Source organism: Pristis pectinata, chromosome 32, assembly GCF_009764475.1.
Source record: "Pristis pectinata isolate sPriPec2 chromosome 32, sPriPec2.1.pri, whole genome shotgun sequence".
NCBI lineage: Eukaryota > Metazoa > Chordata > Chondrichthyes > Rhinopristiformes > Pristidae > Pristis > Pristis pectinata.
The window spans coordinates 3148624-3176357 of record NC_067436.1 but is presented as its reverse complement, the minus strand read 5'-3'; the positions used below and the strand labels follow the sequence as shown (position 1 = coordinate 3176357).

The following is a 27734-nucleotide window of genomic DNA, read 5'->3' as shown; positions in this document are numbered from 1 at the left end:
GTTAACACTACCAAATGTATTGATCACGAATGTAAAAAGTTTTGCACTGTTTATTCTTTGGTATATTTTTTATTATGAATTAAGTTTATTTTTAAAATTTAAAAAATGCATAATGTCTTAGGTGGTCTTGATGTTGCTTCCTCATACAACTATCCTGCAGATGAACTACAAACATCACTGGTCTCCTGCAATTAATTACACATCCCAATAACCCATCCTCTTGTGAGACAACGGGTACAACTGCAGAATCATCAATTTCAAAGTGGTGATCATGTCTTCTGGTGTCAAGTTGCTTCTTTTGCTTTGCTTGTTTGGAACACTCAGAAGCACTAAGCTCTGGTACCTCAATTTCAAGAGCATTCTGATATGCCTGCCCAGTAGTTTGGCCTGTAGTCCCAAACTACTGGGCACACCCCCACCCCTCCCCCCCCAACAACACACACACCCCTCCCCCCCCCAACAACACACACACCCCTCCCCCCCCCAACAACACACACACCCCTCCCCCCCCCAACAACACACACACCCCTCCCCCCCAACAACACACACACCTACGCCTCCCCTCCACCCCTCCCCCAACACACACACCCCCACCCCCCCACACACACCCCCCACCCCCCCACACACGCACACCCACCCCTCCCCCCACACGCACACCCACCCCTCCCCCCACACGCACACCCACCCCTCCCCAACACACACACCTACGCCTCCCCCCACACAACACCCCCCCCACCCCACACACATCCCCACCCCACACACATCCCCAACCCTCCACCTCCCCCACACACCACCACATCAGTACCTCCCCTCCATCTCACAGAGGCACGGCGCACAGGGACGGCCCGGCACGTCCATGCTGACCACCAGACACCCATCTCACCGAGGAACAGAAGACCCCGCGGCTCCCACACCGACCCCATCAACCTGCTCGCCTCGGCCCCGAGAGAGCGCCTCGGCGCGGGGCCAAGGAGAGGTCACAGCGCCTGCGCGGTGTTGCTGGGCGGAGCGGTTGGTGCGCGCCTGCGCGGTGTTGCGGGGCAGCGGCGATGGCGTATCAGCTGTACCGGAACACGACGCTGGGCAACAGCCTGCAGGAGAGCTTGGACGAGCTGATACAGGTACCGGCGGCGGCGGCCCCGAGCCGCAACAACCCCGCACCGCCACCTCGGGCCCGAGTCGCCCGGCGCCGCAGCCACCCCGCCCCTCCCGCCCCTGCCCATCGCCACCAGCCCACCGCCTCCCCTCACCTCCCCGTTCCCCTCCCCCCGTTCCCTCCCCTCACGGAACTCTCCCCCTCCCCACTTTTCCCTTCTCTTTCCCCCACACCTCCCCCCCCTCCCCCTCTCCCCCTCTCCCCCCTCCCCCCCTCCCCCTCTCCCCCCCTCCCCCCCTCCCCCCTCCCCCTCTCCCCCTCCCCCCCTCCCCCTCTCCCCCTCTCCCCCTCCCCCCCCCTCCCCCCTCTCCCCCTCTCCCCCTCCCCCCCTCCCCCCTCCCCCCCTCCCCCCCTCCCCCCCCTCCCCCCTCCCCCCCTCCCCCCCTCCTCCCCTCCCCCCCTCCCCCTTCTCCCCCCCCTCCCCCTTCTCCCCCCTCCCCCTTCTCCCCCCTCCCCCTTCTCCCCTCCTCCCCCTTCTCCCCTCCCCCCTCCCCCCTCCCCCCTCCCCCCTCCCCCTCTCCCCCTCTCCCCCCCTCCCCCTCTCCCCCTCCCCCCCCTCCCCCCTCCCCCCCCCTCCTCCCCTCCCCCCTCCTCCCCTCCCCCTCCCCCTTCTCCCCCCTCCCCCTTCTCCCCCCTCCCCCTTCTCCCCCCTCCCCCTTCTCCCCCCCCCCCCTTCTCCCCTCCTCCCCCTTCTCCCCTCCCTCTTCTCCCCTCCTCCCCCTCCCCTCCCCCCCTCCCCTCCCCCCTCCCCCTCCCCCCTCCCCTCCCCCCTCCCCCTCCCCCTCCCCCTCCCCCTCCCCCTCCCTTCTCCCCCTCCCCCTCCCTTCCCCCTCCCCCTCCCTTCTCCCCCTCCCCCTCCCTTCTCCCCCTCCCTTCTCCCCCTCCCCCTCCCTTCTCCCCCTCCCCCTCCCCCCCACCTCCCCCTCCCCCCCACCTCCCCCCTCCCCCCCCCCCACCTCCCCCCTCCCCCCCTTCTCCTCCCCCCTCCCCCCCTTCTCCTCCCCCCCCTCCCCCTTCTCCTCCCCCCCCCCCCCCTCCCCTTGCTTGCTCTTGTCACTCTTTATTCCTCCAAAGGCCCACAGGGCTTTCTACCATTCCTGGTCCCCTGTTTTCTGCAGCCTGTTGTGCCTTCCTATTACTGTGGTCTTGGTTGAACTTGTGTACTGGCTTCTGTCTCCTCAGTCCCAGCAGATCACCCCTCAGTTGGCTCTTCAGGTCCTATTACAGTTTGACAAAGCAATCAACAATGCCTTGGCTCAGAGAGTACGCAATCGAGTCAACTTCAGGGTGAGCTCATTTGCAGTTTTTCCAGTGCTTTGACATTTCACCTTGTCTTTGTTTTTGTTCAACTTAGTACCTGTCATAGAGACTTAAGCTGTCATGCCAAGTTTATGCTCAACACAAGGCATTCACCCACCCCATCCCCAGAAGTCATGGTCTGCTCTTATCAACCTGGACTTCTTTTCTCCTTCATTCTTGCCTAGCTTCCACATTGCTCAACACTGTGGAGAAATAAGTTTGGCCACTCATGGGGAATAATATTACTGATCCTTATGTTTATGACCTTGGGTTCTAGTTTTACCTCCAACAAATTCATCCCTTTCATGATCTTTTTTTATTTCTTACTTATTTTGTCTGCTTTCATAATTATTCTCTTTAACAACATTTGTTTTTCATATCAGAATTCATACAATTATCCCACTCAAAATAGGAGCAGGAGTCCATTTCTTTTTATCAAAGCACAGTTTAATCTGCTTCCACTATGCTTTCTGGCAGTGAATGGCAGATCTTAATTGCTTGCTTTGTGAAAATTATTTCTCATCGCCACTCATTTGCCAGTTGTCAAAAGTATAGGGTGCAGTGGGGCATGTGGCCCACTGAAAGCCTGGTCTTTTGGCATGTGCAAGGAAGCCAGACCAACCTGGGGAAACCCCTACAGTCAGTGAAACAAGTGTGAAATACAGGATGGGATATGTACAGCAAAGGTGGAAATATGAAATGGCGTAGCATCTTTTAAAAGTGGATAAATAACCAGGCTCAGATGAAATATATCCTTGTCTATTTAAAAAAAACATTGAAAGCTTGGTGTAATCCCACCTTCCAGCATTGGGTCCTTTGCTCTGCAGGTCGGTGATTCTTAAAGTACTGTTTAAATGTAATGAGGGTTTCTGCCTTCATCAGCCTTCCAGACCCCCACTATCTTCTGGGCAAAAAAAATCTTTGTTTCCCCTCTAATCCTTACAATTTAAATCGTTGCTCTGTTTTTTGACTCCTAAAGGAAATGAGTCCTTGCTATTTACTTCATCTAGACCCCACATGACGTCTTACACCTCCATTAAGTCTTCCCCATTCTGCCACTTCTGCGCCACCTACGTAATCTTCCCTCAAAGCTAAAACTTTCCAATCTTCGTCAATCACCTGCTGCAGTGCAATAAAGTCTTTCCTGTGAGCTGGTGATTAGAACTGTATACAGTACTCAAGCTGTGGCCAATTAGTATAGTGTACATTTCAAACTCTTGCTGATAAAGGAAAGCATCTACTATGTATTTTCAACTACCCTTACAGACAAATAAATATACACCCTTACCCTGTCTACACTCCTCAGTATTCTTGCATTTTTTGTGTAATCTCAAGTATTGTTGCACCTCCTCAATTGCATTGGCTCACACTACTTCGAATCAAATTCCATCTGATGTGCTCTGCTCTGCTGAGCAGGCCACCTTTCCTCAGTGTCATCCATGTGGCCAGCGTAATCTGCCCCATCATCGTACACCTACGTTGTTCTCAGTCACTAATCTGTATTCCAAAAACCAAGTGGCTAACTACCATGCCCTGTGAAACCCAACTGCTGACAGCCTTCTAATCTCAAAACACCCACCGACCATAACCCTTTGCTTCTTTTCACTGAGCCAGTTTTGGATCCAATTTGCCACTTTCCCTTGGATCACATGTACTTCTATGATCAGCATGCTGTGTCAAGATTCGTGCTATAAAATCCATATAGACTACATCGAGCACACTGGCCTCATTGAAGACTCAACCTTTGCTTAACAAATCCTATGCTGACTATCCTGAATTAATCTTGACTTTAGAAATGAAAATTTCTGCTTTTGCTCATTGACTCCAATAACTTGACAACCAACAAAGTAAAAGAAACAGCCTGCAATTGGTTGGTTTAATCCCTATTTAAACAATGGTTCGTTCAGTGCTCTGATCTTTGGCACCACCCCTATAGCTGGGGAAGATTGAACAATGACGGTGAGAGGTTTTGCAGTCTCCTTGCTTTTGTTTAAAACAGACTAAGATATAAGATATCTTTATTAGTCACATGTACATCGAAACACACAGTGAAATGCATCTTTGCGTAGGTGTTCTGGGGGCAGTCCGCAAGTGTCGCCACTCTTCCAGCACCAACGTAGCATGCCCACAAGCTTCCTAACTCGTACGTCTTTAGAATGTGGGAGGAAACTGGAGCACCCGGAGGAAACCCACGCAGACACTGGGCCTGGTGATTTATCCACTTTTAAAAGATGCTAAGCCCTTTCATATTTCCACCTTTACTATACATATCCCATCCTGTATTTCACACTTGTTTCCCTGACTGCAGGGATTTCCCCAGGGTGGTCTGACTTCCTTGCACATTCAAAAGAATTAATTAATTGGCTGCTGTAAATTGCCCCTAGTGTGGGTGGGGCTGGGGTCGAGGGGAAAGCGGAGAGAATGGAGTGGGATTAGTGTAGGGTTATTGTAAATGGGTGTTTGGTGGGCTGCAACGGGCCTGCTTTCATGCTGAATGATGCTAAGTCTTGTTCATTTCACTTTCACTGATTACGAACAGTTCCTTACCATTTATTCTGTCTCCCCACTTAATGACTTCTGCTGAATCTCCTCTGCTCCAAGTGGAACATTAATAACTTTTCCTCATCTGTCCATGTAACTGGAGTTCCTCATCTTTCAATTCCATCCTTGAGGCCTTCAGGTCCTAGAGGGTGGTGCTCAAGTGTTGCTCTAGTTGTTGTTATAATGGTGCTTTACAGGAATAACTTCCTTGGTCTTGAGCTCAGAAGTCCAGAAGTTTTTATAAAAGCTTTTTCAACTTTGTCTTCCCCCTTCAAAGATTACATGTGTCATTTCACCTGTCGCTCTGTTCCTGCAGATCCTTTAGCATTGTATCCTCTGGATTACATTGCTTTTCCCCCTTCTTGTCTCCAAAATGTATCTTAAATTTACCTTTTGGTTTAAGTGTTTACCAGTCTCATAGCCCATGTTCCCTTGATGCTTCTCACAATCACCTTCACTCTTTAAAATGGTGCTTTGTACACCATGTCAGTGATGCTTATAAAGGCCTCAGCACTGGCCTTGGGGAATACTGCTGTATATTTTCCACATTTGGGAAAACGTGCTTACCACTGCTGTTGGAAGCTGGTTTTCTGCCTGCACTTTTGCTGACCCTTTTATTCCATGGCTTCAGGTTTACTGACAAATCTGTTATTTATCAAATTCCTCTGGCCGTAAACTGGGCAATCTTGACGAAGGTGGGGAGGAGTGAATGGGTAAAAAAATTGACAGATGGCATCTTATGTGGGGAAATGTTGGGCTATCTGCTTTGGCAGAAAGAATAGAAAATCAGAATATTCAAATGGAGAGCAGAAAGTTTCTATACAGAGGAATGTATAACTTACCATGTCAAGAAACATGGTAAGTTAGCAGGAAGGGAAGTGAAATGTCAGTCTTGCTGAAGGAATGGAGTAGGAAAGTCTTGGTACAGGGTGTTGGTGGGACCACACCTACAGAACTGGGTGGTTTTGACCTCCTTATTTAAGGAGGAATGTACTTGCAGAGAAAGTTCACTAGATTGATCCTGGAATGAAGTTGGCTTTTGAGGAAGAGTTGAGCAGGTGTACTCAGTGGGAATTAGAAGAACAAGGGGTGACCTTGAAGACTAAGGTTCTGAGGTGACTTGAATGGGTCGATGCCAAGATGTTCCCACTTGTGGGGGAATTCGGAGTTTGGGGTCATTGTTTGTGAATAACAGGCTGCCCACTTAAGATAGATGAGAAATTTCTTCTCTCAGTCGTTTGAGATTCTTCAGAATTCTCTGCTCCACATATTTGGTGAGGCTAAGGTACATTATAGCGGGGTTGTGGGGAGAGCTTAAAAAAGTAGAGTTGATGCGAATGATTAGATCAGCCATGGTTTTATTGAAAGGTAGAACAACCTTGAGAGGCCATATGGTGACCTGATATTTTATGCTATTGTTCCTCATACTGTGACTGCAAACTCTTCCCTTGGTAAAGGTGTATAAAGTACTCATTTGTTGCTCAGCCTCTACGTCGATCTCCTCATTGGGCCTATTCTATCTCAGTCCTCCCCTTATTCCCTGCTTGCTAATTCCAATTGAAGACCCTTGGATTTCTTTTTCTAGTTGCTGCCAGTATACTCTTGCCCCACTGCTGATCTTTCTGGATTGAGACTGTCTCTTGTATTATCAAGCTGATTATGTGTACTCCTGTTTCTCAGCAATGTACCCAGTCTGGACCCAGTCAATCCTCTTTGCACTCTCTTGGCTGCAAGTCCTTGATTCTAATTCACTTCTCAAGTTGACTGTCTTTCATTTTACTCCCTGTCCCTTTCCGTAGCCAATGTAAACCTGGTACCAAGAGCATGGTTGGCTAAATATTCCTCCAATGACAAACTTCACTTGAACCATCTCACTCCCCAGATCCAGCAAAGCCTCCTTCATTGATTTATAACTTTGTATCCTTGGAGGAGAAGTGTTTTGGCATTGGGAGTGGAAGAGCAGTAACATATCTGGAGAGGAGACGTGGGGGTGTGGGTAGCAGGGTGGGTGGTGTTCCAGCTTGGCATGTAAAATGGTTACATGCATGCTGAGTGGGTGACTGGAAGGCATGTGTGAGGTGGGGAATGGGAAGTGTGCAGAGTGTGGAAGGACAAGGGGTGGAATGCCACAGGTGTATGGGGGGGGGTTCCGTGTGCAGGGTGGGGAAGGGGATTGGATGGAGGATGGGATTCCAGAGGGCTGGGGAAAGCGGAGTTAAGGTTTTGTACATTTCAAAGGAACCTTGGTATGGGTGTATTTGAACGTTGCTCTGTCCAAAGCTTCAAGATATTGACCTGCAATGTACAAATCTCTTGTAATCACTTTTGGTTTTGACATCCTTTTGATCACTCAAATTAAAATTGATTTTGGGCCAGTGGTTTCACATTCTGTATAATTGTAATTTGTGAATTGTTTCATGGTTTTGTTTACTTTAAAGGGCTCTTTGAATACGTACAGATTCTGTGATAACGTATGGACATTTGTCCTGAATGATGTGGAATTCCGAGAGGTTACTGAACTAGTGAAAGTGGACAAAGTGAAGATTGTAGCTTGCGATGGCAAAAGTGAGTGGGCGTTTGATGACAAAACTTTGCATGTTCTGTTTAATTTTACCTTAATAGTAACCATCTTTTTATGTAGCATAAACTTAATACTATTTTGTTTGTGATTTAAGTTCCATCAAGTGCTTTTTAATTTACAGCTCCAGAAAACTAATGTGGATTTTCTGTATGTCCCTGAATGGGTAACTGTTGTGTTTTAATTACTAGCCCTTGTAACCATGTCATTGTAGGCTTTTGAGCAATGTTTAGTGCATGCAGGGTGTTCTAGCTGGGAGAGGGTTGTATACTACTGGGATTCATTGAGGTTTTCACTGAACTAGGGCCCTTAAGGAATTTCCACAGCAGCAAATCATCCAGATCATTGTTCATCATCCTTTTTCCATGTTTTCTGTTCCCTTTGTCCAATCTGTCCCATTGAACCTTGATCCTTTTTGTCATAGATTCATGGAGTTATACAACACAGATACGGGTCCTTGGGTCCAACTCATCCATGCTGATCAAGTTGCCTACCTGAGCTAGTTTCATTTGCTGACGTTTGGCCCATATCCCTCTAAACATTTCCTATCCATGTCATTTTTTAATTCCAGAATCAATCAAATTACCTAATGTGGACTGGCAGTATAGAAACAGGGAATATTGTTCCACTGAATTACACTATTATTAAAATAGCACACAAGGCTGCTGTAACACTACCTCACTGTATAAGTGTCGATTTATTTCTCCTGTGCTCTGCTGTAAAGTCCTTATTTATTCTGGTAGTAAACATTCTTGGCTTTGAGTAATATTATTGTTCTGTTTACCCATTCTATTTACTTTACCTACTGTTTTCATATTATCCAGTCATGATTCCTAGAAATTAGCTTTATATCCTATTTAGGAGTTATCAGCAAATTTTGCCAGGATCCCTCCAGAGCTGTGTCAAAATCATTGATGTACTTTGGTTCTGGGCTGCCTCCCTTGCTGAGCTCCCAAGGGTGTATCCTTGAGGTAGAATTGTTACATTACAGAATGAGACCTGAACCAGCTGGATCCAGTTATTTAGAGCTTTTGAGCATCTGGAGATTTTGGAAGATCATAATCAGTGCGTCCACTATCTCTGCAACTGCATGTCCTAAGACCCTAAGATGCAGGCCATAAATTCTGGGGAGCATTCCAGGTTTTAGTCCCAGTAGTTAGCCTTGTACCTCCCTGGTCACAGGATTGGAGGGCCACTAACATTGTTGTTACGAAGGAAGGAATGATCCAAGTCATTACAAACTGCTGGTTTAACTTTGGTTGTCAAAATTTCTGGAATCAATTGTAAGAGACAGTACAAACTATAGAACCATAGAACAATATGGCACAATACAGGCCTTTTGGCCCACCATGTTGTGCCGGCCTTCAAACCACACCTATGACTATCTAACCCCTTCCTCCCACATATCCCTCTAACTTAAATTCCTCCATATGCTTATCTAACAATCCCTTGAACTTGTCCAATGTATCAGCCTCCACCACCACCCCAGGCAGTGCATTCCATGCACCAACCACTCTCTGGGTGAAAAACCTCCCTCTGACATCACCCTTGAACTTCCCACCCAATACCTTAAAGCCATGCCCTCTTGTTTTGAGCATTGGCGCCCTGGGAAAGAGGCGCTGGCTGTCCACTCTATCTATTCCTCTCAATGTCTTGTATACCTCTGTCATGTCTCCCCTCATCCTCCTTCTCTCCAATGAGAACAGCCCTAGCTCCTTTAGTCTCTCCCCATAATCCATACTCTCCAATCCAGGCAGCATCCTGGTAAATCTCCTCTGCACCCTTTCCAACGCGTCCATATCCTTCCTATAATGAGGCGACCAGAACTGGACACAGTACTCCAAGTGTGGCCTTACCAGAGTTTTGTAAAGCTGCATCATCACTTTGCGGCTCTTAAACTTGATCCCCTGACTTTGAAAGCTAACCTTCGTTTAAAACAGCACAGATTTGTCAGGGATAGTCGGGCTGCATTTGTTAGGGGAACTTGACTGAACTTATTGAGGAGTTAAAAAGGTGGGACAATGAGAACAGTGTTCTCTCCCCACTTCATCATAGATCATAGAACAATACAGCACAATACAGGCCCTTCGGCCCACCATGTTGTGCTGACCTTTAAACCTCGCTTAAGACTATCTAACCCCTTCCTCCCACATATCCCCCTATTTTAAATTCCTCCATATGCTTATCTAACAATCTCTTGAACTTGACCAGTGTACCTGCCTCCACCACTACCCCAGGCAGTGCATTCCATGCACCAACCACTCTCTGGGTGAAAAACTTCCCTCTGATATCTCCCTTGAACTTCCCACCCATTACCTTAAAGCCATGCCCTCTTGTATTGAGCATTGGTGCCCTGGGAAAGAGGCGCTGGCTGTCTACTCTATCTATTCCTCTTAATATTTTGTACACCTCTATCGTCTCCCCTCATCCTCCTTCTCTCCAAAGAGTAAAGCCCTAGCTCCCTTAGTCTCTCCTCATAATCCATACTCTCCAAACCAGGCAGCATCCTGTTAAATCTCCTCTGCACCCTTTCCAACGCTTCCACATCCTTCCTATAATGAGGCGACCAGAACTGGACGCAGTACTCTAAGTGTGGTCATACCAGAGTTTTGTAGAACTGCATCATTACCTCGTGGCTCTTAAACTCGATCCCCCGACTTATGAAAGCTAACATCCCATAAGCTTTCTTAACTAGCCTATCCACTTGTGATGCAACTTTCAGTGATCTGTGGATATGAACCCCCCCCATATCCCTCTGCTCCTCCACACTACCCAGAATCCTGCCATTAACCTTGTACTTCGCCTTGGAGTTAGTCCTTCCAAAGTGTACCACCTCGCACTTCTCTGGATTGAACTCCATCTGCCACTTCTCAGCCCAGCTCTGCATCCTGTCAATATCCCTCTGCAATCTCCTACAGTCCTCCACACTATCCACAACACCTCTGACCTTTGTGTCATCTACAAACTTGCCAATCCACCCTTCTACCCCCTCATCCAAGTCAAACCACAAAACGGGAAACGATGCACTTCCCCTCATTGTCCCTCTTTCTCTTCGAAATTTAGCAAGGTTTTTGACAAGGTCCTACATTTGTTAAACTAAGTCCTTGGGATCTAAAGAAAAGTAGTGAATTAGATCCATTTGGTTCATTAGTGACTGGTTGGTTTTTCTTTTAACTGCCCTGAATGATAACCTCAGCTGTAAATTTTATGATTTATTTTAATCTCCATCCTCCCTTTTGCTCTCAGAATCTATTATTAGGAGGCTTTTCGTATTTTCTGGTGTGAAGATAGATACAATGCATTTGTTGAAAGTCTCTGCCATTTCCACATTTTAATATTAATTCCAAGTCTCACCCTCTAAGTGACCACTATTACTGCTCTCCTTATATGCTTCAGAAGCTCTTTCTTTTCACATTTTTATGTATCGCGAAGAATTCTCATCAGTTTTGCCCCTTTTTAGTCATCCTTTGCTGAGTTAGTTTTCCCAAACTTCTGGCCTTCTTTCCAACATTATATTCATTTTCTTTCAATTTGATGCCATCCTTAACTTCCTTGCCACAAATGTCAGCCTGAAAGTCTTTGTTTCTTGAAGGAACATACCTTATTGATCTATTTAGGTAGTCCACTGAAGAAAATTGTGGCTTTAGTTTAAGACAATGTTTCTCGCTCTCATATTGAATATTTCTTTGGGATGAGTTGCAGTGAAACAGGACTGGTGACTGTGCCCTGATGAATTGGATAACGGAGACATGGCGGGATGGGGTGAGAGTGGTGGTGTAGACTTTATAGAGGGAAATGGTATACATTTAAAAGGGGAGGATGAGGACAAAGGGAAAAGTAAAGGGAATTAAGGTAATATGTCAAGAAAAAATGGTTAAAAAGTTAAAGGCATTGTACCTCTGTGCATGAACTATTCTTATTGAAATGAACTGATGGCGCAAGTAAATAGGTTTGAGCCCAGCTGTTGTAGACATGTGGTCGCTTGACAAAAGTTGGGAATTATCTACTCCACAATGCAGGATATTTAGATGTGGTGGCTAGAATGGAAGAGGATGTGGGTGGGGTGTAGCCCTGATAATGTGGGCAGCAGTGAGGCGGCCATCACAATTAGTCTAGGTGGCAATAGATAACAAGGGACAAAATAATACTAGATTGCATGGTTAACAGGCTCCCTAATTGTAATAATGCAATCTGAGAGAATTAATGAAGAAATAAGGGATGCTTATGGCAAAAGTAATCATGAGGGACTTTAACCTTCATATAGACTTGGCAAATCCTGTTGGCAAAAGTAATTTGGAAGATGGTTGGGGCAGTGATTTTTGGAACAATGTTACGCAAACAGCTAGGGAACCAGGCTATCCTGTTCCTTGTGTAATGAAGTAGGGTTAATTATTCTTGTGGTAAGTGACCCTCTGGGGTGGAAAAAAAATGAGAATTTTCTGTATCGTTCAAGAGACACACTGTTCAATTGGAAAGTACGGTTTTGAGCTGGCAGTTATGTAGATATCAAGGATACATTGACCAAGATAGATGGGGAAATTAGAGTTTGCTTCCACTGCTACCCCTGGCAGTGCATTCCAGACCTAACCACTTGCTACATTAAAAAGATTTCCCATCATGTCACATTTAAAGAAACATCAGAATTCTCAACAAGTCTACATTCTGTTAAGAGATAAATTTCCACAAGAAAAGTGATACATTTGTGGCTAATTAAGGTTAAAGACCCTATTACATCAAAAGAAGCATATAAGGTTGCTAAGAAGATGAGCAAGTTTGTGAATTGGGAGAGTTTTTGGAATCAATTACCAGGAAACTGCTAATAGGGAGAAGTGAGAGTGAATTAGTAGAAAATATATAAAAATAATCTAAGAGCTTCTACAACGATGTAAACGGGGAGAGTGAACAAAATTTAATGTGGATTCCAAAGAATAAATTTCATGAGGAATTATAATGGGGAATAAAGAAATGGCTGAAGTGTTAATGAAATATTTTGTGTTCGGCTTCTGGGTAGAAGACCCATTGGCACAGAATACCCTCTAATCAGCTTGCCACTTAGCTAACTGCTAAACCTATGCTACCTTGAACAGGTTCCCTGGTGAGAACTTAAAGGAAGGAGGTTAAATCTGATCAATGAGGCAGTGCTCAGTACAGGAGCTTTTTAATTGCACATCCCACTTGACAGCAGGTGAAGTACACCCCAGACTAAACTTGCTACCAAGTGACTCAAGAACAACCAAAACCTTAAAAATTAAATATTCCATTTTGAATATTTAAGAAAAGCACTCGGGAACACATCTTAAAAAAATATATAAATTGCCTAAGACTTCTGTCTCTTGCAATTGACTCCATTGAAATTGAGTCAATTGAACCTGTGCTGGAGTCTCTAAACTGTTCAGATTCCTGGTGTAACCTTTGGGAAAGAGCAGGTGTTTACCCACCATTCCATGGATTTGACAGCTGTGACAAGTTGTGAGAGTAGTTCTGGAATGTGAACCTCCCCACTGTTCCTTGTGGATCTGCTGGCTCTATTGCAGAAGTTTGGACCATACATTCTAACAAAAATCGAGACGGTAAAGAATGTGGTCACAAATGTCACGTAAGGGAAAGGATTGGAGAAAGTACTGGGTCAAAAACTCAACAAATCCTGGTGTTCAAACAGTTGCCACTGACAAAAGCACTAGAGTCATAGAGCACTACAACACAGGCCCTTCAGCCCATCTAGTCCATGCTAGCCTAGTTTTCTGCCTAGTCCCAGCTACCTGCATCCAGACCATAGCCCTCCATACCTCTTTCATCCGTACCCATCCAAACATCTCTTAAATGTTACAATTGAACCTGCATCCACCACTTCCGCTGGCAGCTCATTCCACACTCGCACCACCCTCTGAGTGAAGAAGTTCCCCCTCAGTTTCTCCTTAAATATTTCACCCTTCACCCTAAACCTATGACCTCCAGTTCTAGTCTCACCCAACCAGAGGGGGAAAAGGCCTGCTTGCATTCACCCTATCTATACCCCTCATAATTTTGTATACCTCTATAAGATCTCCCCTCATTCTCCTGTGCTGCAGGGAATAAAGTCCTAACCTATTCGACTTTTCCCTATAACTCGGGTCCTCAAGTCCCAGCAACATCCGTGTAAGTTTTCTCTGCCCTCTTTCAAGCTTATTGATATCTTTCCTGTACGTAGGTGACCAGAACTGCACACAATATTCCAAATTCGGCCTCACCGTCTTATACAACTTCAATATAACATCCTAACTCCTGTACTCAGTCACCTGATTTATGAAGGCCAATGTGCCAAAGCTCTCTTTACAACCCTATCTACCTGTGATGCCACTTTCAAGGAATTATCGATCTGTATTCCCAGCTCTCTTTGTTCTACTGCACACCTCAGTGCCCTACCACTCACTGTGTAAGTCTTACCCTGGTTTGTCCTCCCAAAATGCAACACCTCACACTTGTCTGCATTATATTCCATCTGCCATATTTAAGCCCGTTTTCCTAGCTGGTGCAGATCACTTTGCAAGCTTTGATAGCCTTCCTCGCTGTTCACTATGCCCCCAATCTTGGTGTCATCCACAAATTTGCTGATTCAGTTTACCACGTTATCATCTAAGTCATTAATATAGATGATAAACAACAACGGGCCCAGCACTAATCCCTGAGGCACACCACTAGTCACAGGCATCCAATCAGAGAGACAACCATCTACTACCACACTCTGGCTTCTCCTGCAAAGTTAATATTGAATCCAGTTGACTACTTCATCCTGAATGCCAAGTGATTTAACCTTCTGGACCAGCCTCCCATGCGGGACCTTGTCAAAGGCCTTGCTAAAGTCCATGTAGACAAAGTCCACCACCTTCCCCGGATCAACCTTTCTGGTAACCTCGGAAAAATTCTATAAGATTGGTTAGATGTGACCTGCCATGCACAAAGCCATGTTGACTATCCCTAATCAAGCTGTCTATCCAAATACTTGTGTATCTTGTCCCTCAGAATACCTTCCAGTAATTTACCCATGACTGATGTCAGGCTCACTGGCCTATGATCTCCCGGCTTATTCTTAGAGCCTTTCTTAAATAGCATTAGCTATCCTCCAGTCCTCCGGCACCTCACCTGTGGCTAAGGACGTTCTAAATATCTGCCGCGGCCCCTGCAATTTCTGCACTAGCCTCCCACAAGGTCCAAGGGGACATCTCATCAGGCCCTGGGGATTTATCCACTCTAATTGGCCTCACAACAGCAACCACCTCCTCTTCTGTAATCTGGATATGGTCCATGACCATGCTACTCTTTTTTTCCTCAGTTCTGTAGACTTTGTGTCTGTCTCTCGAGTAAATACAGACTCAAAGAATTCATTTGAGATTACCCCATCTCCTTCGGCTCCAGGCATAGATGACTACGCTGATCTTTAAGAGGACCAATTTTGTCCCTTACTATCCTTTTGCTCTTAATATAGCTATAGAAACCCTTGGGATTCTCTTTCAGCTTGTCTGCCAGAGCAGCCTCAGGACCTCTTTTAGCCCTCGATTTATCTCAAGTGTTCTCTTGCATTTCTTATACTCAAGTGCCTCATTTGATCCTAACTGCCTATACCTGATATGCGCCACCTCCTTTTTCTTTACCAGGGCCTCAATATCACTCGATAACCAAGGTTCCCTGAACCTGTTAGCCTTGCCTTTTATCTTAACAGGAACATATAGATTCTGTACTCTCAATACTTCACTTTTGAAGGCCTCCCAATTACCAAGTATCTCTCGGCTGAAAAACAACCTATCCTAATCCACGCCTGCCAGATCCCTTCTGATGGCCTTCCTCCAGTTTAGAATCTCAACCCTAGGACCAGTCCTATCCTTCTCCATAATTATCTTGAAACTATTGGAATTATGCTCACTAGATACAAAGTGTACCCCTACACTCACTTCTGTCAGCTACCCTGTCTCATTCCCCAAGAGGAGATCCAGTATCGCACTCTCTAGTTGGGACCCTTTTTAAGTTGGTACATTGTTTATAATGGATTGCCCTGTGTACCCTACTTCACTGATGATACAAAGCTAGGTACCAGTGAGATGTAAAACTAATTTGGAGTATTGTGTGCAGTTCTGGTCGCCTAACTATAGGAAGGATATCAGTAAGATTGAATGAGTGCAGAGAAGATTTACTAGAATGTTGCCGGGTCTTCAGGAACATTGAACAGGTTGAGGTGAGTTACAGGGTTGGGACTTTATTCCTTGGAGCGTAGAAGAAAGAGGGGAGATTTGATAGAGGTTTACAAAATTATGAGGGGTATAGACAGTAAATGCGAGTAGGCTCTTTCCACCTAAATTAGGAGAGATAAGTACGAGAGGACATGGCTTTAGGATGAAGGGGGAAAGGTTTGGGGGAACATTAGGGGGAACTTCTTCACTCAGAGTGGTGGTAGTGTGGAATGGACTGCCATCTGATGTGGTAAATGCAGGCTCACTCTTAAGTTTTAAGAATAAATTGGATAGATACATGGATGGGAGAGGTCTGGAGGGTTATGGACTGGGTGCAGGTAAATGGGATTAGCAGAATAAAGTTTTGGCATAGACTAGAAGGGCAGAATGGCCTGTTTGCTGTAGTGTTCTATGGTTCTAATAGTTCAGTCTGACTCATTCCCATCCATTTAGCTGGCTCTGAATCACGAGTAAGGTGAAGGAAGATGTTGATGGTGCTCTTAGGCTACACGTGCCAATAATCTCACTGGTGTTCAGTTTGTTTGCGAGGGCAGTTGGGTTCCACACGTCATCACAGCCTTGGTCCAAACAAAGTCCAAAGAACTGAATTCCAAAGATGAGGTGACTTTGAGGCAGCATTTGACAGAGATACAAGGAGCCCCGGTAAAACTGAAGTCAATAAGTATTGAGAGGAGAATGGTCCGGTGGTTGGAGTCAAACACCATACGAAGGAAGATGGTCATTGGTGGTCGATCAACTTTGTGTTTCTCTGGGTTACACTCCATTTGCCACTTTCCTACCCAATTGACCAGACAATCAGTCCTGTATCTTCCCTCACTTTCAACCATATTGCCATTTTTTAATCATGCAAAGCTCCTTATAATGCTCCCTACAATTAGATATAGCTCATTAAAGTATATTTTACAAAAGGCAAGCGAACAAGTACACGTAGGAGCAGGCCATCTAGATCTAAGCTTGCTCCACTGTTCATTAAGCTAGCGACAGATCTTCTACCTCTGCCATTTTCGAACATGATCCCCATTTCTCTTGATTTCCTTAATGTCCAGAAATCTATCAATCACTGTTTTGAATGGACACAACAGTTGAGCCTTAAGTAGAAAATTCAGGTTCACCATCCTCTGAAGAAATTTCTCATCATCTCCTTCTAAATGGCCTACCCCTTATTCTAAAACTGTGTCTCTGGTCCTGGACTCCTCGGAGGAAACATCCATTCTGCATCTAACCTAGCAAGGCCTTAAAGAATTTTGTCTGTTTTGATGAGATCTCCTCTCTCAAATTCTAGACAATAGTCTCAGTCTACTTGGTTGCTCCCAAATCTACAAATCCACCATCGTGGAACCATTGTAATGTATCTTTCCTGAACTCTTTCTATGGAAAGTATTTTTTTTGGGTAAGAAAACTGAAACTGTATACAATAGTTCAGGTGTAATCTCACCAAGGCCCTATACGCTGCAATAAGACTTTCTTACTCTACTGTTCAAATCATCTCGTAATGAAGGCTGACAAAACATAACTTTCTGCACCTGAATGTTGATCTTCAGTGAGTTGTACACAAGCACACCTCAGTCATTTTGAACATCATCCTATCCAATCTCTCAGCATTTAGCAACTAACCTGCTTTTCTGTTCTGCTCACCAAAGTGGATGACCTTGTTTTTTTCCCACATTAAATTCCATTTGCCACATTGTCACGTACTCGCATAGCTTGTCCATAGCTCCTTGAAATCTCTTGACACCCTTCTCTGCGCTCAAACCCATGTGGTTTAGTATCGTCAGCAAACATGGAAATATGAACCTTTGGTCCCCTTGGTCAAAATGTTGCTGTAGATCACAATTAGCAGCAGTCCAAGCACTGATCCCTGTGGTACCCCACTAGTCATAGTCTGTCAACCTGAGTGGTCCATTTATTCCCACTCTTTGCTTTCTGTCCAATAACCAATTCTCAGTCCACGTCAGTATATTTACTCCCAATCTCCTGTGTGGGGCATTATTGAAAGCCTTCTGAAAGTCTAGTACACCACATCACTGGTTTCCCTCTTATTTTTTCCACTAGTTACATCAAAGGACTCCAGAGTAATCAACATGAGCCCTGTGAAACCTTATTAGCAATACCTCCCCAGTAACAAAAACACCCATCAACCATTAATCTTTGCCTCCTGCTACTGAGCTAATTTTTGATTGAATTTGCCACTCTTCCTTGGATCACATGGGCTTTTACTTTTTTGGGCAGCAGGTCATTTGGGATCTTGCAAAAACCTTTGCTTAAAATCCATATAGACTACATCAAGTGGTCTGCCCTCATCAACCCATATAACTTCTGCATAAAATCAAGTTGCTAGCCAAATATTCCCAGAACATATCCTTGCTGATTGTCCCTAATTAATCTGTCCCTCTAAATTCTTTCTTTGTCTAAACATTACCACATTGCCAAGTACTACAGGCCAGTCAGTTTAACATCACGTCTCATACCTCATGACTTGGAAGGAGGCCATTTGGCTCCAAGCTTGGATCTCGGGAGTGATCTCATCAGCCCTGTTTCTGCTCTCCTTATTTCCATTCCCTTGCAATGTAGTTTTTCTCACTCATACCCATTTTTATCCCTTTGACTCTTGTTGCCATTAATCTGGACTAAGGTAGCCAGTCAACCCAAGGTGTTTGGGGGGGGGGGGGGGGGGGGGTGGGGTGGGGTGGTGGAGAATCTGCATGATTATGGAAAGAACACGCAAACTAAACACAGATGCACTTGAGGTCAGGATTGAACCTGCGTCACTGGGACCGAGAGGCAACAGCATTAACTGTTGCATCATTGTGGACACATCACTAAAATGTTTTGAGGCAGCTGAAATCAGAATTTAGATGGGGCAGTTAAATTGAGAGCAGCTTGCTACACAGTGATTTAAAAAAAAATAAGTTCTTGAATGCATTTTAAGCCTTTTATATCTCTTTATACTGTGAATGACCCTGTTGATATTGGCTTAGTTGAAACCCCTCCTGTTCCTACTTGTTAATTTTGCACTTCTCCAGAACTGCCTGCGCCTATCTACTTCCTAGGGACCTAAAGTACACTCGCATCCCACAGCAATGTGATTACCCCTTTTTTCCCATTTCTCAGTTAAACCGGTTTGGCCTCACTTATTGGACACACGAGACTGCAGATGCTGGAACCTGGAGCAAAAACAAGTCGCTGGAGGAACTCTGGATCAGGTTGCGTCTGTGGAGGGAAATGGACAGTCGACGTTTTGGGTTGAGAACCTGCATCAGTCCAGATGAAGGGTCTCAACCTGAAACATCGACTGTCTATTTCCCTCCACAGATGCTGCCTGACCCACTGAGTTCCTCCAGTGACTTGTTTTTTTTTAGCTTTCCTTATCGGTCTTTCTGGAATGTCAGGCACCCTCTCAGCAGTAGTTGTTTCCTCTGGTCATAACCCTTTTAGTACAGCCCCGCCTGCTCTATCTTATTCCTCTAACCAATTTTAAGCCACGTTTTAATAGTGGTCACGATATAATTTCCAACATCAATCCATCCTCAGTTCATTATTTCTATATCCTAGGCATCTTGATTTAAAGTATAAATTATTGCCAAGTGTAATAGCACAGTGGATGCAACTTCATCTAAGTGTAACTTCAACACAGTGCAAAGGTCAAAGGTAGAGAAGTGTGGAACTTGTAAGAGTGATTCTTAAAAATTTAAATTTTGCTTTTTGAATTTTACTTACACCTTAAATCATAGTTTCCTGTATGGTACTAATGAATGGGAAGCAAGCTGTCTGCCAGTCAGTGCTTCATAGTTAATTGAGTGGTCAGCTAGAACTGGTAACCTGCTGAAAACTCAGCTGAGGTTGTGACCATTAGCCTAGAATTGTTTAATAGATATATTGGCGCAGAGTGCAATTTCAGAGTGAACGATTAAGCCCAGGAATTGGAAGTGGTGGAAATCCTATGTGGTATTTTAAATATTAACATAAGTTATTGGGAAATAGATGGCATTCAGATTTCAAAGTGAGTGCAGATTTGAACATACTTATCTCAGGTCAGAATGGGAAGGAGGTGCTGCTCTAACTTTTTCTTCCCAGTTTGAGCTGGTTTAAGAGAAAGATAGACATGAGACTGCAGTTGCTAGAATGTAGAGCCAAAAATAAACTGGAAGAACTCAGCAGACCAAGCAGCATCTGTGGAGGCCAAGGGATGATCGATGTTTCGAGTTCAGACTGCATCAGAAAAAGATGGAGACAGTTCATTCAGGGGAACAAGTTAGTGCTTCTGAAAGGGAATAGAAGTTTCTTGCATCATACAATTCCTGTAATATATGGAAACTTCAGGACACCATGTGTTCTGAGAACTTCGTGTTGGAAGTGTCTCCAGCTGCCTCAACGAAAGGTCAGGATTTCTGAGCTGGAGGGATAGTTGGAGTCAGTCCAGGAGAATGTGTCACACCTTGAGATCCAGCCCAGAATATTGCATCGAGGGGCAAACAACTGCACACGGAGACAGGGGCTTAAAGTGTACTTATCATAGGATTCCACAGTCAGTTCTAGGCATTCTGTAACCATCGAGCTGAGTCTCAGTGTGTTGCCTCCCTGGGGCCAGAGTGAAAGGCATCAAGGAGAGGGGCAGAGTATTTTGTCGGGGGAGGGGGGGCAGTAGCAGAAGTTATGGTTCATGTCAGAACCAACAGCAAGAGGAAGAAAAGAGCTGAGGTCCCGCAGTCAGAGTTTAAGGAGCTGGGGAGGAAGTAGGACCTCTAGATCACTGCCAGTACCTTGTGCTTTGTGAATAGAAAGATGGGGCAGGGTGGTGTGGCTCATAGAGGTGGTGCAGGAGGGAAGGCTTCAGATTCTGGGAGCATTGGGGCCTGATCTGGAGCAGGAGGGATGGGTCAAGTTGCACAGATTGTACTGATAGGACTGGGACCAATATCCCAGTGGGGAATTTCACAATTGGTCGGGAAGGGTTAAACTTCATTGGTTGAGGGAGGGTGGTCACCAGCATGTAAGGTGGAAAAGGAGAATAAGGTGCACAAAGGAATGGGAATGTTAGTCGTGGACAAAGTAATAGTACATTAGGGGTATGCTATAGGGCACTAAATGGTGAAAGGGGGAGGAGCAGATCTGCAGGAAAGTGATAGAAGTGTGTGAGCACTGTAGATTGGTGATTTAAATTGCAATTGCAACATTGCAGTGATAAAGAGCAAAGAAGGGGAGAACTTTCTATAATGTGTTCAGGACAACTCCCTTGATTGTGTTTCCAGCCCAACGAGAAAGGTGGTGATGGATCTGGTTTTGGGGAAAGTGGCAGCCAAGAGGGAACTTGGGCAGCAAGGATCATGGGCTTGGGTAAATAATGGAGGGAAGGCTGACCTCAATAGAGTGAGAGTGAAACCAGCACAGAGGTGCAGCAGTTAGCATGCCTGTCTCGTGTCTCTGGGACCTGGTGTTAATTTTGATCCCAAGTGCTGTCAGTATACAGTTTGCACATTTTCCATTTGACTTTGTGGGTTTCCTCACATCCCAAAGTACATTACTTGCCTGCTGTAACTTGCCCCTTAGTGTAGGTATGTGGCAAAAGGGTCAAAGGGGAATTGATGAGCACTAGTTGAAGGCCCTATGAGTTTCCACTGATTATAATCTGGTTGAAATAATGCCAAGGTTGTCTGGAGGAGCTTCTTCAGATTTTGATTTGTAAAGGCACGGATTCAACTGTTTGAACTTCCAACCTGGATTACAGTGATTCATCTCAATTTTTGGCGCAGTGCATGAATGAATTGGTGGTCTTGCCTTAAAGATATTTTGTTCTTGGGCATTTGTATCATCTCCTGGAATTCTAATAATTTAATTTCTGTGATAGATATCACTGTTCAGTGTTTTTGTTAATTCTGGTCTTGGGAATATTTGGCTGAAAACAGATTTGTTTCATGGTTTTATTGTGAGTGACACTACTTTGCAGATGGTGCATTGTGCCTTACCATCTATAACAACGAATGCAACATAATCACATTCAGGCTTAAAGCTGTGTTCTCTTCTTTCTTATGTTTCTTCAGTTTTGTTCTCATTGTTATCCATGAAATTAATATAGAAATAATTAAATTATTTAAATCTGGTAAGTAGAGAGCACAGCCTACAATATACAGGAATAAAATAGAAAATGCTGGAAACACTCGGCAGATCAGGCAGCATCTGTGGAGAGAGAAACAGTTAACGTGTTGGGCTTGAGACCCCTCATCAGAACTATTCCCATGAAGGGTCTTGGACTCTTTCCACAGATGCTACCTAACTTGCTGAGTGTTTCCAGCAACTTCTGTTTTTGTATCTGATTTTCAGCACCCTCAGGCTCTGTTGAGACACAATGTGGGGAGATCATAAGCACACAAAGCTGATTCATCACTGGCTAACTCCATCTGACATATCAGAAAGGGTTCATCTGTTATGACCAGTCTGCTAAGGTTGGGGAACAGCGTATACTAGACATCGTTACCTCCTGATGTATATTTGCCAGAGTTATAGTGTTTAACCACCATTACATTGGTTTATCCTAGATGTTTGAGAGCCACTGTTTAGCGCCCCCTAAACTAGAACAAGAACAGTGGAGACACGAGACTGCAGATGCTGGAATCTGGAGCAACATACAGTCTGCTGGAGGAACTCAGCGGCTTGAGCAGCATCTGTGGGAGGAAGGAATCAGATTTATTAGCACTGACATATGATGGGAAATGTGTTGTTTTGCAGTAGCAGTACAGTGCACGATGTAACTTACCATAAATAACGAGGTAGTGTTCATGGACTATTGAGAAATCTTATGGCAGAGGGGGATAAAAGCTATTTCTGAATTGTTGAGGCTCCTGTACCCCCTCCCCGATGGTAGTAACGAGAAGAGGGCAAGTCCTGGATGGTGAGGGTCCTTGGAGATAGATGCCGCTGCCTTGAGGCACCATCTCTTGAAGATGTCCTCAGTGGTGGGAAGGGTTGTGCCCATGATGGAGCTGGCTGAGTCTACAACCCTCTGCAGCCTCTTGCAATCCTGTGCATTGAAGGCTCCATACCAGGCTGTGATGAAACCAGTCAGAATGCTGTCCACTGTACATCTATAGAAATTTGTAAGGGTCTTTGATGACATACTTGATCTCATCAAACTCCCAACAAAGTAGAGCTGCTGGTGTGCCGCCTTCATGATTGCATCAATATGCTGAGATCAGGATAGATCCTATGAGATGTTGATGTCCAGGAACTTCAAGTTGTTCACTTCAACAAGGAAATGTCAATGTTTCGGGTTAGGTTCTGATGCAGGGTTTCAACCCGAAACGTCGACAATTCCTTTCCTCCCACAGATGCTGATTGACCCGCTGAGATCCTGCAGCAGATTGCTTGTTGCTCAAGAACAAGCATTAAACTTCCAACTGCACCATTAATTAATTCTTGACACTGATAATTGCAAGATACTAGAGTGGATATACAGTAGATGGGTCTTTACGGAGTGGGGAAGGTGGATAAGGTGGTTAAAACAAGAATCGTATATATCTTGTAATCCGCTGAGGCACAGAATATATGAGCAGGAGAGCCATGTGGAGATATGTAAAACACTGGGTGGCCAAGAATGAGATTAGTCTGAGTTCTGACTTGGGTCTGCACCATTATATTGTGGAAAGTTTGTTTTAAAATCTAAAGTGAGTCTTGGTTTCATCCCACATCCCACATTCCACAGATGTACGGGTTAGGAAGCTGTGGGCATGCTATGTTGGCGCCGGAAGCGTGGTGACATTTGCGGACTGCCCCCAGAACATTCTACGCAAAGGTGCGTTTCATTGTGTGCTTTGATGTACATGTGACTAATAAAAATATCTTGTCTCATTTGCTTTTGTTCACAGATACTGGATCAAATGCTGCAGAATGATCTGTGACTGAATGAGGGCCTTTCACTGCAGCATGCAGATCAGATGTGTTGTGAATGATTTTGATGCTTTAGACAGCGGTTGGCTGATCTCTAACTGCTTCATCCAAGATGGAACAAATAATGGGGTGTAAGTGTATCCCCAGGGTGTACAATATCAGTGAGAATATTACTTTTTATAGACAGCGTAACTTTTTTATGTTTGAAAGATGAATCTGTAATAAAGTTTTACGTAACTGTTTTCTTTGCTCACCCTGTCTGACTCATCGTCTTTGTTTTGGAATGACAATGCCTCTGGCCCTCAGTAGACATGTGATTGAGGTTCTCAAACCGAGGAAGAATGGAAATCTCCCTCCCAGGAAGACTTGGGCTCTAGATAAGGGACATGGATACAAGCTCAAATGCGAGAGATCTTGGAATAACTGTACACTGTCGGGCATTGTTCCTGTGGCCCATTGAGATTCATTCACAGTTGATGTGGTCTTGTCTCCACTTTCCTGTGCATTCCCCATCACTCTCAACAACCCCTGTAGTCTCAAAATCTATCTTGGCTGCAAATATTTTCAAGGACTCTTCCTCCACTCCTCTGCGGTAGAGAATTTCAAAGATTCCTGACCCATAATTTCTGTGCTAAGTGGGCAACTCCTTATTCTGAAATTAAGACCCTTTGTTCAGGATTCCCTCGAGGGGACATTTCCTATCAGCATCTACCCTGCCAAGTTCCTTCATCTGATGTTTCAGTAAGCTCACCTCTCATTCTCAATACCAGTGGGTATGGGCTCAACCTGTTCAATTCATAAGCCAATGCCTTCACCCCAAGAATCAATGTATGAATCTTCTCTGACCTACCACCAATGGATGTATATTATTCCTTCATGAGAGCCAAGTGTGTGCAATGACCTAGGTGCAGCCTTGCCATACCCCTGTACAGTGTGGCATGTCCTGTATTCCATTCCCCCACAACAAAGACCACCTTGCATTTGAGTTCCTACCCGCACACTGACTTTGTTTTGAGGTTAAACAGATTTCTCTCTCCTACAACATTCTACAGTCTGACCCCATTTAAACTATTCTGTGCGCTGCAAAGGGAATAACCTTGCATTTCCCCAACTTGTACTCCATGTGCCAAACCTTTGCCTGAATCTGTTTGCCTTGTAGGCTCTCGCTATATGCAAATTATTCATTCATTTAGCTGCAGAACTTTTGTTTACTTCATCCAAGTCTTTAGTAGGCTGTTAACTGTTGAGACTACTACATTAATCTCTAAGAAACCCTGCATGGTGCAGATTGCCATTTTGGCTCTGGTTACCATTAATTAGCCGGTATCCTGTAAACTAATACATTGCTCCCAATGACATGAGCTCCTTCAATGTGGTATCCTTTTCAAATTTAACTTGGAAATCCGCCTACTGGTTCCTTCATCCACCCTGCCAGTTAATTCCTCAGAACTTTTTCCATTTTTGGTATCTGGATGATTGCCTGCCCCTAATTACCTTTGACAAAAGTGGTGGGTTGCCCCCTTGAACCGCTGCAGTCCTTCTGGTGAAGGTGCTCCTACAGTGTTGTTGGGGAGGGAGTTCCAGGATTTGGACCCAGTGACAATGAAGGACATGATATATTTCCAGTCAGGATCATGTATGATGTGGAGGGGAACCTACAACTGGTGGTGGTGCCCTTGTCCCTGCTGGTAGAGGATGTGGCTTTGGGTAGTACTGTTGGAGTGGGGGGGGGGGGGGGGGCAAGTAACTGCAGGGCATTCCCTCAGTGCTGGTATAATTCTGCTAAATCCACCACAGTTATTCCAGCTCGGCAACACCATGGATTAGTAGTGCTGACGTTCAAACTCCCTTGTTTTCTATATTACCTTACAAATGTAAATATTCCATCATTTTAATTGTCTTCTCACCTGCTGCCTTCAAGCATTTGTGAATGCACTTGTTGTGCCCCTCTCTGCTGTACCATTAGGTGGTTTTTGGTCATGTTTTTCCTGAAGTATATCACTTCACATCTGTCTGATCTAATTAATGTGCTACAAACGTCCTTGACCTTCTAAAGTTCAGTCACTATTTGCCATGTTTCATCTGCAAAGTTTGAAAACTTCTGGGATGGCCGGGAGGGAGAATTTGGACAGTTGGCTCCAGACTTCAGCTGCATAGGAATCCCTAACTACATCGTAACTTGAGTAAGGGGACCAACATGTGATGTGGATGAAGTGAACCTATTAAAGGGGTTCTTGCTATTGTCTGTCAGGGTACGGCTGGACAGGCAGAGTACTGACCATGGCACAGGAGGGAGAGGATTGGGGAGAGGGATCCAAGCATGATGTGTTGGTTTTAGAAGGTTTGGTAATTCAGTGGATGAATAACATCCTTTATAAAGAGGATTGTGAGATCTGCATGCTGTCTAGATTTGTATCTAGTGGTAACTACTGGAGAATTATTACATAGGAAGGAATTCTAAATTAGTGAGTGTTGTAGTTGGGGAGAGTTACTCCCACCGGTAGCAGTGTTGAAGTTCTAGATTCTATACATAGATAAACATAGGCAGTTTCAATGAGGGATTATAATTTTCAAATAGGTTGCCCAATATAACGTAGAACTAATATAAGATTTGGCAATGAGCCAGATGTAGTTAACAAACTAGCTGTAAAAATTTACCTCACAGTGATAATGAAGTTCACTGTTCAGGAAGTGAGAAATGTGGAACAGCTGAGGTTTAAGTAGAGAGGCCATGAGACCGACAGTGCACAAAACAGCTGAATCTGTTCTTTGGTAAAATGACAATGGTTAGAGGTGCTCAAGAAAACAAGAAGTTGCTGTAACAGATGAGCTCTACTCACCAAAAAAGATGCCATGGACAAAGATATACTGTAAGTGACAATGTCAAACTAACAGCCAAAGCATGTGATGTGTCAAAACCTGACACTGATCCTGAGGGTGTGGGAGAGACACAAGGAGCAAAAGGTGGCGAAGCAATTCATGGCCACAAATAAGAGAATAAACAATTTCAAGGAGTATTAGAATTAATACAGAATGTTGGAAACTGAACAAGCACAAGTGATGTGGGCCCCTTTAACCTTCATTAAGTGGAAATACAAGTTTAGTTGAAAATAAGGAAATAGAAATCGTATTGAATGTTTAGAAGAGGAGGATCTAGTGGCAGAGCAGCACAGGAGATGCTACACTTGCCCTCTCACCTACCTATCGTCGAGAGCAGAGGGCAGCAGTGGTGCACCTGGCGGAGATGCTGTCTCACAGCTCCAGTGACCTGCATTCAATCCTGACCTCCGTGAGGAGTTTTCACGTTCTCCCAGTGACCGCTCTGGTTTCCTCCAGATGCTCCGGTTTCCTCCCACATCCCAGAGGTGTGCGGGTTGGTAGGGTAACTGACCGTTATAAGTTGTCTGTAATGTGTAGGTGAGTGGTAGAAACTGGGGGGAGGGCAGAGTAAATTAGGATTGGTGAAAATGGCTGCTTGATGTATAAGATGATGAGAGGTATTGATCGGGTAGATAGAGGCTTTTCCCCAGGGCTGAATTGGTGGCCACACGAGGACATAGGTTTAAGGTGCTGGGGAGTAGGTATAGAGGAGATGTCAGGGGTAAGTTTTTTACTCAGAGAGTGGTGAGTGCGTGGAATGGGCTGCCTGCAACGGTGGTGGAGGCTGATATGATAAGGTCTCTTAAGAGACTGTTGGATAGGTACATGGAGCTGAGAAAAATAGAGGGCTATGGGTAAGCCTAGTAATTTCTAGGGTAGGGACATGTTCGGCACAGCTTTGTGGGCCGAAGGGCCTGAATTGTGCTGTAGTTTTTCAATGTTTCTATGATATTCAGTGGAAACTAGATGGGCCAAAGGGCCTGGTGATGTATGTGGTGTCTGACACTATAACTCCAAGTACACTTTCCACGTGAGCAGTGATTTACTTTCAAACATAAAATGCATTTGCTGCTCACAGTGTGGTCTTTACTTTGAAGAACGCAAACACAATCTGGAGCATGTCTTTGCAAAGCACCAGTGTTCAGACTGTAGCCTCTCACACAGTTCCAATAGATCA

The 27734-nt window shown here is 44.9% G+C and overlaps 2 protein-coding genes across 2 annotated transcripts in view; one reads left to right on the top strand and one right to left on the bottom strand.

Moving 5' to 3' along the window:
• rab8b (RAB8B, member RAS oncogene family) overlaps positions 1 to 948 on the bottom strand; it is a 99328-nt gene extending 98380 nt beyond the window's left edge. Inside the window, exon 1 of the mRNA XM_052042430.1 lies at positions 884 to 948. Within this exon, the coding sequence (XP_051898390.1) occupies positions 884 to 923 (40 nt within the window). The 5' untranslated portion in view covers positions 924 to 948. The remainder of the gene's footprint in view (positions 1 to 883) is intronic.
• A 45-nt stretch (positions 949 to 993) lies between these two features.
• On the top strand, positions 994 to 23930 carry gtf2a2 (general transcription factor IIA, 2). The gene is made up of 4 exons (XM_052042431.1): positions 994 to 1121; positions 2339 to 2443; positions 7435 to 7561; positions 23656 to 23930. The coding sequence occupies exons 1-4, from the start codon at positions 1050 to 1052 to the stop codon at positions 23679 to 23681; spliced, it is 330 nt and encodes a 109-aa protein (XP_051898391.1). The 5' UTR covers positions 994 to 1049; the 3' UTR covers positions 23682 to 23930.
• Positions 23931 to 27734: the final 3804 nt, after the last annotated feature.

What these genes read in the sequence shown, in the direction of transcription:
- gtf2a2 (XM_052042431.1), top strand. Translation starts at nt 1,050, where the DNA reads ATGGCGTATCAGCTGTACCGGAACACGACGCTGGGCAACAGCCTGCAG. An exon ending in GCTTGGACGAGCTGATACAG is followed by an intron (nt 1,122 to 2,338) that starts GTACCGGCGGCG and finishes CTGTCTCCTCAG; the next exon opens with TCCCAGCAGATCACCCCTCA. An exon ending in TGTAGCTTGCGATGGCAAAA is followed by an intron (nt 7,562 to 23,655) that starts GTGAGTGGGCGT and finishes TTTTGTTCACAG; the next exon opens with ATACTGGATCAAATGCTGCA.